The sequence below is a fragment of the Heloderma suspectum genome, chromosome 1 (assembly GCF_057233095.1).
Source record: "Heloderma suspectum isolate Gila_16-S chromosome 1, 16-S_ref, whole genome shotgun sequence".
Taxonomy (NCBI): domain Eukaryota; kingdom Metazoa; phylum Chordata; class Lepidosauria; order Squamata; family Helodermatidae; genus Heloderma; species Heloderma suspectum.
In genome coordinates, this window is record NC_139458.1 from 83,023,624 (window position 1) to 83,040,049 (window position 16,426).

A 16,426-nucleotide genomic window follows, 5' to 3' on the forward strand; every position below is an offset into this window, starting at 1 on the left:
CCTTATACTGAGTCAGACCATTGGCCCATCTAACCCAGTCAGTATTGTCAACACTGACTGGCAGCAGCTCTCCAGGGTTTCAGGCAGAATTCTTTCCTCACCCTACCTGGAGAACCCTACAATTCTATGGTTCTATGATAAGCCAGGGATCGAACCTGGAACCTTCTGCATGCAAAGCATGTGCTGTGTCACACTGAGCTATGGCCCCTCCAGAAAACCAAAACCACCTTCTTTAATTGGAAGTTGCATCCTTTTCAGGGGTAATCTTGGCGGAGAGGAACCCCTCAAAAATTTATGAAACAAAGTTTTGATCTTCTGAAAATATTTGCCAAGTATGAATAAGGAAATCCCATGTATAATGTAAACAATCTGAAGTATAGTATTCATTTTAAGTGTATTTCCCTCACCCCACTAACTCAGCTTTAAATATAACCATCTATATAAATCCCAAGAAACCTCTTTAATACATTTATTCAAATTAAGTGTAATCATTTGAGATCTATCTCTGGGAATAAGTATTCCAAGATTAGTATGATATGTTGAATCAATATGGTGAATCTATTGACACTGCAAACTAAACCCCTTGTGGAACATTTTGCAAGATGTCATGAGTTAACACTGGGATACAAGATTGGCTCAGCATACCAAAACTTTCAAAATCACCTGAAGGATCACATGACTTGGCCTCGAATTTCCTATCTGAACCGCCAGTTAGCAATCAAATGCAACATTTATCATCAATTTCTTGCAACTGCCATATAAATGTCCAGCTCCTTCTTCTTCACTTTCCCCCATTTTCTTAGGCCTTCTGTCAGCATATAATTAATTTCTGGAACCTGCTACCACAGGTTATGGTGATGGGTGCTCATACAGATAGCTTTTAAAGAGGATTAAGATAAATTCATGGAGAATGAGTGTATCTATGCCATGGCTACCAGTCATGCAACTTCCAGGATCAGAGGTCATATACCACTGAATTCCAGCAGCTGGGGGGCGACAACAGGAGAGAGTCCTTGCCTTCATGCCCTGTGTATAGGCTTCCAGAGACAACTGTTTGGCTTCTGTGGCAAACACAATGCTGGACTAGATGTATTGTTGGTATAATCCAGCCTCCCCCAACCTCGTGCCATGATTAGGCAGTCAAGTAATGGTTAGGCGGCCAAGTCTGCACCAAGCCCTTGCGCTTCAAACCTTGAAGATATCTGTCAGAGATCAGTCTTCATTAACTGAGATCCATGTCTCCTAAAATATTTTACTCCTCACTGGTAGACTAACTAGACTACACTAACTAACCATAATTCAAAAGATGTTATGCATCAACTAACTGTTAGCAGCTTATAATATAGGAAGTATGACACTTTCTATGTAGGCCACAGTGCTGGGCTGGCATCAGCTCCAAAGACATCTGTGTACCTCTCACAGCAGCTGGGACAGCTTCCCACTAAACTGAGGAATCCAGCAGAACTGGAAATTGGTAAGAATTCCTGGCTAGACTTTTAGTTCCAGCTTTTGGTGGGGGGCGCGGGGTGAAGGAGGGAATGCTCAAGCAGAATTAAATGCACATGGCCCTTTTCAATTAAGTGAGCTTTTCATCCACTGTGAACACAATATTTGCTTTTTTAAAAAAAAGATTTTAAAACCCCAAACTATTTATTATGTTTGCCAAAGCTGTGCATAATCTGTTATGCTAATTAAATGGTACATGGTGATGTTAAACTCCATAGAGAAGCTTCCTGTGACAATTCTTTCCTTTTCTTACCTTTTCTTTTCTGACTCTGATGTCACAATCTGCCCAGCCTTAGGCCTCTACCTGGACTCCCAGACCTTTCAATTGCTTTGAATATATTCTATATAGTATATAAAATATATACTTTTTATATATAGTCTGTTTCTGCAGAAGCTCTTTACAGTATATTTGATCACTTGAAACAAAATAACTTTTCTTTTTAAATATCAATTCAGGATTAGTTCTTTATTTTTAAATCCACGCCACACACCCAACAACCTCAGAAGCAGGGAGTAAAAGCAAACCTCAACCAAAGAACAGAATACACCTTTATTTTCTCCTGAACCATTATATGAAAGTCTCAAGATGATGATGACAATGATACCAGTTCAGAACAGGGTTTTGTCCACAAAGACCTGTGCGGTACATTCACTGGCTCCACCAGAATGAGCACAGGAAATATGATCAATATCTAGCAGGATTTATATATTTTGGTTTGTCCAGGTTTCTGCCCTCTGCCCTCTTCAAGGGGCTGGGCCTGGGAAGCATCAGGCAAGGATGGAAACCTGCTTCAGACAGTAGCAGACTGTATACAGCTTGTTGGAGGCAGGAAAGGAGAGGACATAATTGCTGCACACTGCAGAGGGCCTCCCTCTGAACATAAGAGCCATACTGGATCAGACCAAAGGCCTATCAAGTCCAGCATTCTGCTCCCACAGTGGCAAACCAGATACCTATGGAAAGCCCACAAGCAGGGCATGAGTGCCATAGTAGACTTCCGCTCATATTCCCCAGTAAGGGGTATTCAGAGGCATACTGCTTCTAATCCTGGAGGTAATATAGAGCCATCATGACTACTAGCCATGGATAGCCTTGTCCTTCATGAATGTGTTGATCCCCCTTTAAAGACATCCAAATTGGTGACCACCACTACTTCTTGTAGTAGCGAATTCCATAGATTAACTATGCACTGTGTGAAGAAGTCCTTCCTTTTATCTGTCCCGAATCTTCCATCATTCCGCTTGATTAGACGACTCCAGGTCCTACCTAATATTATGAGAGAGGGAGAAGTTTTTACCCTATCCACTTTTTCCACACCACACATAATTTTATACTTGTCTATGAAGTCCACTCTTAGCTGTCTTCTAAATTATAAAGCCCTATGTGGAAGATAATGCATGAAGAGGGGCTTACATGTGGGGGTGATTTGTGATAGGAAAGAAAATAAGGCCATTAGTGGATTTGACTGAACTCATGATGATGAGAAGTTACATAAGTCTTCTTGTTGCTTATTATAGATCAGCATTACTTTCAATTTCTAATATGGGTAGGGATCAAGTCAACCCTGTTAGGTGAGCCAGTGTGGTGTAGTGGTTAGAGTGTTGGTCTGGGAATTGAGAAACCAGGGTTCTAGTCCCTACTCGGCCATGAAGCTTACTGGGCAATTATGGGCCAGTAAGCTGCCTTGCATTCCTTGGAGGGAAAAAAAGGCAGGATATACATTAATAATAAATTCAAAATCACATATTTCAAGTTTAATTCCACACAAAAAATCAATATGTCAAACTGAAGGCTTCATAGTACTTATTGCTGACACTTAGGTCCAAACTAGATGTGCCACCATCCCTGCAGTTACCAATTGTGTGAATGGCTTTTTAAAAGTAATGGGGCCCCCAATCTGGATTGGGACCCTGGCATGGGGGTAAAGGGCTTTAACCCTTTACTGCCATCCCCTGCTGCAATGCCAAAGGGTTGAAACCCACCCATCCCCACACCATGGTCCTGATCCAGATCAGACACCCCTCACCTGCAATTTACTCTCAAAAAGTCATTCACCCAATTACTAATGGCATGAATGGTGTTGCATCTAGTTTGCCCCCTTAGCTGCAACCCTTTTAGAATTATCCACCTTGCTGCAGAGACCCACTTAGATTGGCTTATAACTGAGTTAAGATTCTGCTGGGGCTGTTGTGTATATGGTGCTACTTCATTTGAACAGTGAAGTTTGATCTTCTATTTTTATCATTGTTTTTTGAATTTTATGTTCTGTTGTAAGCCACCTTGGGAGGGTTTGCCCTAAAAGGCAGCTTATAAATCTTTTAAATCAATAATTCAATGAAATACCTAAATGATTACCTGTCCCCATATGTGCCTGCTCATACTTTGAGATCATCATCTGAGGCTATTGTCCAGGTTTCCCTGTTGTCTCAGTTACAGTGGGTGCTTACAAGAGAAAAGGCCTTTTCGATGGTGGTACTGTGGCTTTGGAATACTCTCCCCAGAGAAGCTCATCTGGTGCCCAGTTGGATGTCTTTCCAACACCAGGGGTAGATCTTCTTATTTTCCAAGGGTTTATAATTTTTGTTGATCTGCTTTGTTTGTTTTTCTGGGTTATATATTATTTTTATGCTGCTGGGTATATTTTTATATTTTAAAATATTTTCTATTGTATACCTGAGCAAGGTATAGATCTTAAAAATAATAAAATCTAATATAAGAATACAATAATGCAATGCTTATTACTAGAGATCTACCAGACCAACTTTGCTCATTTTCTTTTTAAACTGAAGCTTGAGCAGTGTAGATGTGCTGAAAATTTTGAAAGTTTGAAAAGTTCAATGCTTAAACTTTAATAGCCAAACAGTAAGTTTCTGCACCCTGGCCAGGAGCCTGAGGTGGTTGGAGAACCCATGTAGCTCTGCTCCACACAGGCATGTAGATAGAAAAACACAAAGGTGGGGATGGAGGGAGGGCCTTGGGCTTTGTGAGTTGAGCCCGCTCTCAGAGTGGCCATATTGGCAGCAAGGATGGTAATGGAGGCAGCAGCAAATGCTCTGAGGCAGCAGAGGAGGAGGAAAGAAGTGGTCCTAGGAAAAGCCAGGTTTTAAAAGGTGGGTTTGAGACCTGAAGGGAAGAAGCGAATGTCATTCAGCAACAACAGGTATGCAGAAGTGAGGGCCAAAAGTCCTCAGTTGCATTGAAGGAAAGTAACTTCCATACAGCTACTGGACATAGCAAGAATCAAGGAACAGTATGTTTCACCCTCAGACTACTAGTGCCCATAGCAATAGGGGCTTTACTCTGGTAAATAAATACATAAAATTTGCATTTTATCAACTTCATTTTTGGTGACCATCATTTCAGGAATACCAAGCAAATATTGACCATACCACTGTCAGTAATAATAATTTCAAAAAGCATTTCCTCCTAGTTTACTTTATTATTGATTAAACACAGATTTTCTCACTATCTCCTAATTACTCACTATTCTCAGTTCATTATTTATTTGTGAAATCTTATTACAGACAAGGAGAATTAAGGTTGAGATGTCATGACTCCCTGATTTTATGCAACAGAAACCCCAGTACTAGAATTCTATAACTGTTCTTTTAAAAGTTTTAATTTATGCTCTGATTCAGCAAGGGTGACCCATGCGTAGAAGGAGGCTTCAGCATGTGGATCTACATTCCAAAAGGTGCTGAGTAAGGTGAATATTAGAGCCTCGTGTGGCGCAGAGTGGTAGGCGGCAGTATTGCAACCGAAACTCTCCCCACGACCTGAGTTCGATCCCAGCGGAAGCTGGGTCTCGGGTAGCCGGCTCAAGTTGACTCGGCCTTCCATCCTTCCGAGGTCGGTATAATGAGTGCCCAGCTTGCTGGGGGAAAAGTAGTCACGACTGGGGAAGGCAATGGCAACCCACTCTGCTGTAGTCTGCCATGAAAACACCAGCATGAGCGGTGCCCCTCTAGGGGTCAGTAATGACCCAGTGCTTGCACAGGAGGAACCTTTCCTTTCCTCAGGTGAATATTAAAAGCACACACCCAGCACTCAAGGCTACTTGCATAAGGGCCCATGTTGTATCAGGTCTGTGCATATATCCCCTAAACCAGAGGTGGGGAACCTCAGTCCTGGGGGCCAAATCTGTCCTTCCTGGGTTCCCCAGATGGCCATGCCTCCCTCCCCTGGCCCCACTCCCTTTCCCCAACCACTGATTGTTTAGTGGTTTTCCAGCTTTTGAGCAGTTTTTTCCCCATGCTAAGGGCACACTCCTATGCATGTTTAGACAGAAAAAAGTGCTAGAATTCCCAGCATCCCTGGCTGGGGCATGCTAGGATTGTAGGGCTTTTTGAAACCTGACATGCTGAAATGCCTCTCCTAAGCCTGAGTTACTGGCAGTAAGAGTGTTAAGCTGAAATATCCTGGTGTTTGGGGGTATTTTTGGCCCTGCCCCCTTTGCCTTCAGCCCCACCCACCAGTGGAATGTGGCCCCCGAGAGCTTCTCTGAAATTGAATTTGGCCATTAGGCTGAAAGAGGTTGTCCACCCCTGTCCTGAACAGATGGTTGTTGTGGTCAGCTTTTAGAACACTACTAGCCACTTTGGGGGAATGAAGACGTTGTAGTCAAGGCCCAATCAGGTGACCATCAGTGCAATCAACCTGGTTTGGAACACACACTCCATCGTAGTTCAGCGGAACGTGGCTCAGCAGCCCTAACAGCCCAATGGCACCTTGCCCAACTCAATGCTCCATCCTATGCGCTCTCTCCAACAGAGCTCTCTCCCTCTCCATTCACCACAGCTTCTTCCCTGCCCAGGTGCGACCTCAGCCCCAACTTGCTGAGGGCAAAACTCTTCCATGTCCAGGTGGCCTGATCCCTACAAACTCCTTTGGTGAGTTAGAACCCTGATTGGTAATATGCAGATGTCACCCAGCTCTATCTCTCCTTTTCATCAAATCCAGGTGAGGCAGTGGTTGTTCTGAATCCATGCCAGGGCATGGTAATGGACTGGATGAGGACCAGTAAGCTGAGGCTCAGTCCAGACAAGATGGAGATACTGTTAGTGGGTGATACATCTGCCCAGCTAAGTGATGTTCAACCTGTTCTGGAGTGGGTTGCTCTCTCCATAAAGGATCAGGTTTGTCGTTTGGGGCTGCTCTTAGATCGAGCATTGTCACTGGAGACACAGATGGCCTCAGTGACATGGAGCATCTTTTGTCACCTTAGGCTTGTTCACCAACTATGACTCTATCTGGACAGAGATAGCCTAGTTACAGTTATCCATACTCTGGTAGCCTCTTGTTTGGATTACTGCAACATGTTATACGTGGGGCTGCCTTTGAAAATGGTATGGAAACTTCAGCTGGTCCAAAATAGGGCAGTGAGATTGTTAACAGGGACTGGCCACTATGATTATATCATATTGCAATCTGCTTTGCAATCTGTACTGACTTTCAATCCATTTCCAGGCCCAATTCAAAGTGATGGTATTAACTTTTAAAGCCCTAAATGGCTTGGGGCCAACGTACCTGAAGGATAATCTCCTCCCATACATACTTGCCCAGGCCTTAAGGTCATCTTCAGAAGCCATTCTCTGAGTGCCCCCACCAAATGAGGTGAGGGAGGTAGCTACTAAGAAGAGGGCCTTTTCTGTTGTGGCACTCCCGCTGTAGAATGAGCTTCCCAGAGAGGCTCGCCTGGCTCTTAACATTGTGGCCTTTTCGATGCCAAATGAAGACCTTCTTATTCTCCCAGGATTTTCAGATCTTCAGTTTTAAAAATTGTATTAGTGTGTTTTAAGATCTTTGCACTGCTGCTGGCTTTTACTTTGGTTTTTATTCTAGTTTTACTCTATTTTTTAAATGTTTTTATATTTTGCTTTTGTTGTGTTATTGTATTTTGTGGTGTTAAGTCTTGTTTTGTGAACCACTCAGAGAGCTTCAGCTATTGAGCAGTATCAACATGTAATAAATAAACAAATACATACCACATGGTCCTTTTCCAGGCCTGAGAACAGGAAAGGAATCACCTTGCAGGATACAGTCCCCAAGTAACTTCTAAGGTTGCCAGATACTAGCAACTAGTGTGTAAATCTCCTGAGTTTAAAAACTCACAAATGGACAAATTGGCTCATGGATGTCTGTTGCATAAAGCCAGTGAGAAGACTTGTGAAGGTGGGCAAAGAACAAACAAAAGCTCAAAGGGTAACTGTGTCTGAAGCAACACCTGAGAGCTTCCATCTCAGTCACAACATTAATAAAAACAGTGAATGAATAGGGGCATTCTGGCAAGATTAAGCAACACTGCCAAAATCTAGTGCTGACAATAGAAAGGTTAACTCAGAAAGTACAATAATATAATGAGGAAGTTCACTGCAGTCTATAAGTAAACATGAAATGGAAGATTAAATTTACTTATGTAGACTCCTTTCATCTGGAAACTCAAGCACAAATCTTCAAAGGTCAAATGGCAGACTGTGCCAAGCTAGAAGAAAATCTGAGTCTACTGCGATGTATTCGAAGACCTTTTAGGAACAGGCTAATACAGGGGTGGAGAAGTATTTTAGGGTGGGTGGGCCATATTGCCCCCCCAGGTCCTCTCTAAGGTGGATGACATCATTGCCCTGCCCCCAGGCTTTGTCCCTTTCTCTGTGCCTCTCCCAGCATAGAAAAAGGGCTAGTGCTGCGAGGAGGAACAGCTCCGCCCAGCACTGGCCAAGTCCCTGGCTTTGCACAGCATCCCCATGGGTTGGATGCACAACCTCCATGAGCTGGATTAGGCCCGCAGCCCAGAGGTTCCACATCCCTGGGCTAGCAGAAGAAATAAGTGGGACCTGTAACAAAATGTGGGTTGCTCCTGTTCAGGATTCTAGCGAGCTAGACATACCCCTTTCCAGGATACTCCATTGCATCCCTCCCCACAAGTTTTATATCCCCATCAACAACAATAGTCAATCAATATTCTGTGCCCACTTCAGTATGTTCAGTCCTCACTGAGTTATTTTGCCACCACCCCATGTTCCATAAGCATATCAGTTATAGACTAAGATTCATAATTAGTGAACTCCTTTGATGCTTTAGGGATTTTGATTTATTATTATGTACTTTCTTCTTCTTTATGTTACCTTTATTTTGTTAACCTTATTTCAAAATAAAATAAAATTTCATAATAAACAGTAGGACAGGAACAGTTAGTGAAAAGTCAGAGAGAGTCAAGGTGCAATCCTATGCATGTTTAGACAGAAAAAAGTCCTACAACTACCAGCATTCCCCAGCCAGCGATGCAGACTTTTTAAAATCAGGGTTGACAAATACTGTTGTTGCTGTTGTTCTAACATATCGGGAATGTAGAAGCAGTTGTAAAGCATGGAATGGCAGTGCTGGGGGGCGGGGGAGGAAGAGAAATGTTAGTTGTGTGCTTCAAAACTGAAACAATGCATATGGCAGTCTAAAGCCTCCCCCCCAGCCCCCCCCCCCCCCGACCAGTAAGTCCAAGGTCTAAAATTACATAGCTGCACCACTTAATAATGACAAACATGCAGGAGTGATGTGAGGATGATTGGGGAGAGAATGGTAACCATCTTTGCATGCTGGCAGCCCAATCTTAGGCCTCTAGGGACAGCTGCTGCTGTTAACAGCACAAGCAGAGGCTTCTGGTGCATCCTAAGTAGCTCTGCCCTACTTGCCCCCGAACATAAGGGAAACCCCCTTGCTGCTGCTCCTTAGCAAAAGGCTGTGCCAGCATTACAAGTTTGGGACTACCTTTGTGGGCCTTTGCTTGTGGTGAAAGAGACCAGCGCTGGCCTTGCCCCCTCTCCAGTCTGTTGTGAGCCGGGAACAAGAATGGAGAAGTTTGTAGTTTTTTTTAAGATGCTACCCTTGGAAGAGGGTGCTTTTATCTAAACCACGGGGTTATTCTCATGGACAATTTGCTGTGAATTGGGAGCGTCTGGAGGTCATTGGAGGCAGATGACGTTGTGGCAAAACTGAAGCCTTCCCAGGCTTTGCAGTGGAAAAACCATATTTTCTGAGACCACTTACACTCAGTTTTTTCCCCTTTAATTCAGGTTCTCCATGTGCTCCTATCCTCTGCACCTACTACAACATGATAGCCCTGCCTGGGGGGGGTGTCAAGGGGTGTTTCCTCTGTCTGTATTTCCCCAAGGTTTCTGCCATTTTGCAGCCAGGCACTTCGGAGTTCCAATATTTAGTTCGCTTCACTTTGCCAGTCACTGCAATTGCTTTTTATCTTCTTCACTACATTAGCCACCCTGCATACCTAGGTGACCCCTGTTTAGGACCCCCCAATTTATTTATTTGTTTATATTTATTTATTTATTTATTTATTTATCATGCATTCGGCCGGACTCAGCAAGCAGTAAGTGCTAACTAGTGCTGCTTTTAGCAGCAGGAACCCATGATTGGCTGAGCCCAGTTACAGGGAAAGCAAGCCAGAGCAAACCCCCCCTTTCTGTGCATGTTTACTCAGAAGTAAGAAATAAATCTTGCTCCCCTGCAGTGAATATTTAACAGATCTCAATGCATACAGAGCCACAGTAAATTGCTAAAGCATTTAAAAGGTTAAAGGCTAACTTTAGTAGCTCACCCTAAAGCACTCTTTCACTTCTCCTGAAATTGCTATCTCGCTCTTTGACTTTTCTCTGTTGTTATGTAAAGTTGCAGTAGCAATCATTTGAGATCATGGGAGCTTCTCATCTCATTGACCATTCTTCCACTCATTGACCAGGGAGAAGGAGAAAGGGGGGGTAGAAAGTGGGGTTGGAAGCAATAATTCCCTGACAGAATGCTAGAATGGGGCAAAATTGAGAGGCTGGGCTGCTTTCATGGGAAGCCTTTTGCCTTCTGAAGGTGAAAGAGCACACACTGGGGAAAAGCGGGGTGGGGGGGGAGATAATATAGTAGCAGAAGCAAGCCTTCAGAATGGTGAATTAGTTGCTCTCCATTCATAATAACATGGTAGCACGGGGGAGCCTGGACGGGGGTGCAGGGGCGGTAAACAAACCTCTCACATTGGTTGAGCAGCCCCTGCCAGTCTGATGATGTTCAGTTCTACTCTGTATGTTCCTTTCAAGCACTGTGTGACCCCAGAAAATCCAATTTTAATGGTGCTGTGCACTCGGCTTTCCTTGCTTCATGAGTCCCTGATGGACCAAAGCTGATTCCATGAAAATCTGTGTAATACTCCAACACGCTTCTCATTCCGTTCTCGTGAAGATCCCCCCGACATCAAAAATATTTTAAAGCCTGCAATTTTGGAGGTTATTGTTGCTGTCGTTTGGAAGAGCTGGGCCATCATGTGAATTATATTATAATTATATTTCACTATCTGCTAAATCCTTAAAAGAGTTGCCTTTGCAAAGTAAGAGACGCCACTCTGCAACTCACTGACTGCCCCGCTATGTATACGAAAAGCATTTTGTTGATTTTACATTCTCACAATGCCTTTTAACCTTGACGGATAATCTTTTATTTATTCATTTATTTATTTATTTCTATATCTCCCAATAGCCTCTGGGCAGTTCACAGAAATTAAAAGCACAACGTACAGCATAAAACAATATAAAATATGAAAGCTTAAAACTACAGTATAAAAGCACAACCACAATAAAACCTAGCAGCAATGCAGAGATTTCAAATACAGATTTAAAACAGCAGAGCTAAAAGACTAGAGTGCTAAAATGCTTGGAAAATAAAAAGGTCTTCACCTGGCGTCGAAAGGAGTAGAACGTAATCTAGAAAATAAAATCAATGTGGTTATTACCACTCTATCCTTCCAGCACTTTCTAAAAGAAAAGGGGAATTCCATCCTTTTTTCAAACTCCCTTGTGAACAGGTATGGAAATTATATGGCATTCTTATGAATGCCGCCTCACAACAGAACAGCAACATGTATCCACTGTGAAGGATCTGTCTACTTATAAATAACACTTGCTGAGATACATGTATCTGTTTTATTCTGACTTGATCATGTCATACTGGAGGAGGAAAGAAGGGACCATTTACCTGTATTCCCTGAGGTTGCTGTTGCATTCCCTTCCCCCACCTGGTACCCCCAGATGTTATGGACTACAATGACCACGCTGGCTGGGAATGATGGGAGTTGCAGTCTAACACATCTGGAGGGCACCAGGTAAGAGAAGGCTGCTGTAGCATCTGTGCAATTTTGATGAGGTAGCAAACATTAAACAATCTAATTAATGATACTAATTATTATAGTCACTGATACAGAATCATTGAATGGTTGCTAGTACAACACTGGGTAAGAGAGGAGAAACCATTTGATACCATTAGCTATTAAGGTAGATACCATATCAGGATACTTTAGCCTACACACTGTTGCGAAGCTGGAGATAATCAAAGATGGCACACAAAACTGTGCCATCTCTCAATGCATAGGATGTTGCCTTAGAACAGATCGGACTCTTTGTCTACTCTGACTGGCAGAGGTATTTCACATCTGCTATCTGACCTTTTCCTAACTGAAGATGCCAGGGATGGAACCTGGGACCTTTTGCATGCAAGTCATGTGTTCTACCACTGAGCTATAGGCCCTCTTCAGATCCCACCCAGATTCTTTAAGATTGTGGGATAGGATACAAGATACTGGAGGTCCACCTGAGTTAGAAACAATGCTCCAGGAAGTGGAAGATCCCTAAAGTAAAGTTGGACATTGCAGCCACCGTTACCTCTGAGAGGGAGACAAGATGGCCCCATAATGAGATTTATAGAGAAGAGAATGCCCCAGTCAACAGGCAGGGCAGTATTTTGGGTTTCCAAATAAAGGAGGCAAGTGTCAGAGAACATTACAAAGGCCTGGCCTTGCATGAATTGAATACTAGTGAACAAACCTGGCTTCCCACAGGATAGAATAGCCCTTAGTTTGATACAGCAAGGCCTTCAAGCAAACTTTACAGCTGTCAGAGTTGGACACATTGTCTCACACACACACTCACCTAAGTATAGGCATGCCCACTGGCAGCCTTAGGCATGGCTCTTGCCATGGTGCATCCCAAGGGAGGGGTCTAGCCACTCCATTCCTTTGAGGGAGGCTGCCCCACAGCAGGGGGAGGGGGCAGGCATATACCTCTATCCCTTCGTCTACTAATCTCCCATGGCTTCAAACTCTATTGACTGTAAAGCTATGCGTTGATTAGAGATGTCTGCCCCTAGTGGCTGAAAATGGTACTTCAGGGTTCAGCCACATGGACAAATTTAAATAGCTCAGGTCGACTCAGCCCTCCATCCTTCCGAGGTCAGTAAAATGAGTACCCAGCTTGCTGGGGGAAGGTACTTAGGACCGGGGAAGGCAATGGCAAACCACCCCACTATACAGTCTGCCAGGAAAATGCCAAAGAAAAACAGTGTCCCTCTAGGGGTCAGTAATGACTCTGTGCTTGCACAAGAGGAATCTTTCCTTTCCTAGTTTGATACAGCAAGGCCTTCAAGCAAACTTACACAGCTGTCTGCAGAGCTATGGGCGGGTTAAGGAATTCTGCCACCTAGTGACTGAAGTTAACACTGCAAGCTTCAACCACATAGACAACTGAAATTAATTTGAATTGATTAATGCATTTTAAAAAGAAAATAACTTCTAGGTATACACTCCCTAGGGTCTCCTTAAGCCAAGTTTCAGGTGTCTAGGTTTCACAGTCTTGAAGTTATGGTGCAGATGCATGGACAGACAGACACGAAGCCTCTGTTATTATTACAGATTAAATTGCAGCAAAGCAGAGTATTTTAAGAGCATTTCCTTGCTTGATAACCAGAAATAATATGCTCCTTGGCAATAATCACATGTGGTCTGAAATACAGAGATGTGTGAATGCCCCCTCCCTAAATGAAACCTCAGTCCATAGATATCTGCATGAATGTTAGGAACTCCATCCACACAAGCCCACCTTGGGAACAGATGGTTGGTGCTGAGTTGGGAGCACGAGATACAGAAAGTAGAGTAAGTTTAGAAAGAATCCAAAATGTTAAGAAACACTGCCTGAGCTGAAAGTAATTGTTTTTGTGCAATGCATTCTCCACCTTGTTCTTTGAATTTTGAAAAGGTAGTATGAACATTGTAAAAATAAATAAATAAAATAATGCCCCTCCAAAAATCCCTTACATCAAGAATAAGTATTTACCCCAAAAAGTAAATAAGCATAAGAACGTATTTTAATTATAATAAATATTCTTCTTGATTCCCAGTTTCCTTTTCATCTACTCCTTTCATTTGGCCTGGAGATGTTCGAGACCAAGGAATACTATTTCACAGGAAAGAGACAGATTTTAAATAGGGTTCCCCTGTCCACATCTCAGTGCCTTCCTCAAGCTAAAATGTAGGCAGTAGAATAATATATCAAAACAGGTTGTGGCATTTCCTTTAGTCTGAGTCCCTAATATAGCTTTGCTGTCCCATCAGGAGGGCCCCTAGTTTTCTTTTTAATTATTAGTTATTTATCTCTATTTATATAGAGATTACTTTCCCATCCATCTAGTGTCCATGCACTACTATGTCCATGCATAAGACACATTTTTGCACACATATAGTAGGATCTCCCTGTACTTTTGGAGAAGCTCTTCAGACTACAGAAGACAGTCAAGATGGAGTTAGCCAAGATGTGGTAGTTAATGCACACTAAAACAGACATGAAAGCCTCTCAAGATCTCATTCTAGAGTGATTCACCAGTAATAATCAATACCTATCACATTGTCCTTACAGTAACAACGTACATTCAAATTGCCAGTGCACACATAAGCATGTGCTGAAATGGAGAATGGCACAGAGTGAAGGCTTAAGCACGCACGCACTCATGCACACACATGCACACACAAATGCTGATGCTCCGATCAAAATAGCAGCTCTCCCCTCCCACTATTGCTTTAAAGTTAAAAGATCACATAATCCTATATCTCTTGCGTCACATCTGCTCTGGCCCTTGAATAGTGAAATATACATGAAGCCCACAGACTAACAGGATCTCATCTGATTCTTAACCAGGCTTTTAAACCTTGTAGAACTCTTGTGCTGAGCTACATAAAACTTTAGGATCACATGGAATCCCTCCCTTGCAGTAGAAAAAACAGTTGCTGTGAATCTATACTAAAATGCTCCATCTGACCATATAAGAATGGATTCACACTGTGATTGGTTCATGGGGAGATGACATTTTACACTCGGATCACAAAGATGACTGGATCCAAACATGGTTCACCTAGTCCCTGGGGCTAGTCCACATGCGTATGGCCATCGCTTAAAGGCAGTAGGATGAAATGGTGACCGCAGGTGAGACTCATCACAGTCACACGACTCATCACAAACGGAATGTTCGTATCAGCCCTCACACACAGTGGCTGTCGGCGGATTCACTTCACACGTTTAGCTGCCAGTCATTCTGTGTCGAGTAATCAAGTGGTGTACGTGCATGCGTGGATTAAACCCACAGTTTTCAGCCATGCCAGCAGGGTACCCGATGGAAAGGCGGCTGAATTCACAGGGGGCCAGTGGTCGTGCAAATCTGCATGCAACACGTGTGGCTTAACAGGTCCCGGCTGGCATTAAAATCACGGTAGTTCCCAATGAGTGCCAGCCGGCAAACATCTGTTTCAACGTGAGGTCGGAGGCAAATCCGGGGGCATCCCAGGACACAGCAAGCCCCCTTCCGCCTTCCCTTTCCACCCCCTATGGATCTCCCCCTCGCCCCTCGGCCCAGAAGAGAGCCCCAGCCTCCAAGCCGGGGCGGGCGGGGGGGAGAACTGCTTTACAGACCTCGCCCCCTCTTCGTCTTCTTCTTCCGCCCGCACCCGGCCACCTCACCCGGCGCCCCGGCGCTCCCCTTACCACATTGCTGAGGAAATCCGCTTCATTCAGGTCGCCCAGGTCCAAGAAGCTGGAGGCGCCCCCGGGGAAGAGGCGCTCCGCGGGGAAGGGCTCCAGGATACTGTCCATGGTAGGGGCGCCGCGCGGAGCAGGAGGAGGAGGTGAGCAGCCGGGAAGCCGCTGCCTTCCCCCCCGGCGCTGCGGGTCCGTTCCAGAGCCGGGCGGCTTCACTCCCGAGCAGCGCCGCGCAGCAGATCCCAGGGCGCTGGGCACAGCGGGGCCATCGCCTTCACACCTCCTTCCCCCGAAGGAAGCCTGTAATCCATGGGGCGGGGGTCGTTTTCCGGGGGCGCGCTGGGGGGCTAAGGGGGCAGGGACGGGGGTCCCCACGGGGAGGCGCTGATGAGCGCCACGCCGGGGGGGCAGGACAGGAGGGCGCGCGGGATCTGGGCTGAGTGGGAGAGGGGCGAGGCAGCCTCCTGTGGAGGCGGGAGGAGGGGCGCCTTCGCCTCCGCCGGGATCTCTGCCCGGCTGTCACCGCCACGCTCCGCAGCCCCGCTCCAGGCTCGGCCCCAGGCCGCGCCCCCTCCCCGCCGCCCTCGCCAGAATGCGAGGTCCAGCAGACCTAAGACCGCCCCCCGGCTCTGATGCAACAGGAAGCCCCGCCCACTCCCCGCCCTTCCAGGGGGAGCTCGAAACTAGCGCGCGGGGCCAGCGCCGAGCGCCGAGCGCGCCAGCCCGAGCAGCGCTTGGCTCGGGACGCTCGGCACCGTAATAGGTGGTATGCAGGCAGCGGACAGCCCCTTCTCGGGGTAGCCGCGGGGCGTCGACTTGCGGGAGAGATCGCGGCGACCCTTCGCTATTGGCTGTCCCCGGGGAAGCTCTGCTCGCAGCGCGTCTCGTGGCCGGGGCTGGCTTTCTCCCGGGATGAGAACCGCCTTTTCCCGAGTCAGACAGTGGGGGCTGGTGGCTCTGATTTCGAGGGGGCTGTGCTTCCATGCTGGGTTTCAGTCAGAACCAGCCAGAGCGCTAAAGGAACTATCCTAAGTGCTGAGCCCATCTGGGGGAAGGAGTTCAGCGCTTCGGATAGCTC

At 45.3% G+C, this 16,426-nt stretch overlaps 1 protein-coding gene across 1 annotated transcript in view; it reads right to left on the minus strand.

Moving 5' to 3' along the window:
* Positions 1-15,895, minus strand: part of CREB3L1 (cAMP responsive element binding protein 3 like 1) — a 127,275-nt gene extending 111,380 nt beyond the window's left edge. The window contains exon 1 of the mRNA XM_084850402.1: positions 15,355-15,895. Within this exon, the coding sequence (XP_084706528.1) occupies positions 15,355-15,462 (108 nt within the window). The 5' untranslated portion in view covers positions 15,463-15,895. The remainder of the gene's footprint in view (positions 1-15,354) is intronic.
* Between the last annotated feature and the right edge of the window lie 531 nt (positions 15,896-16,426).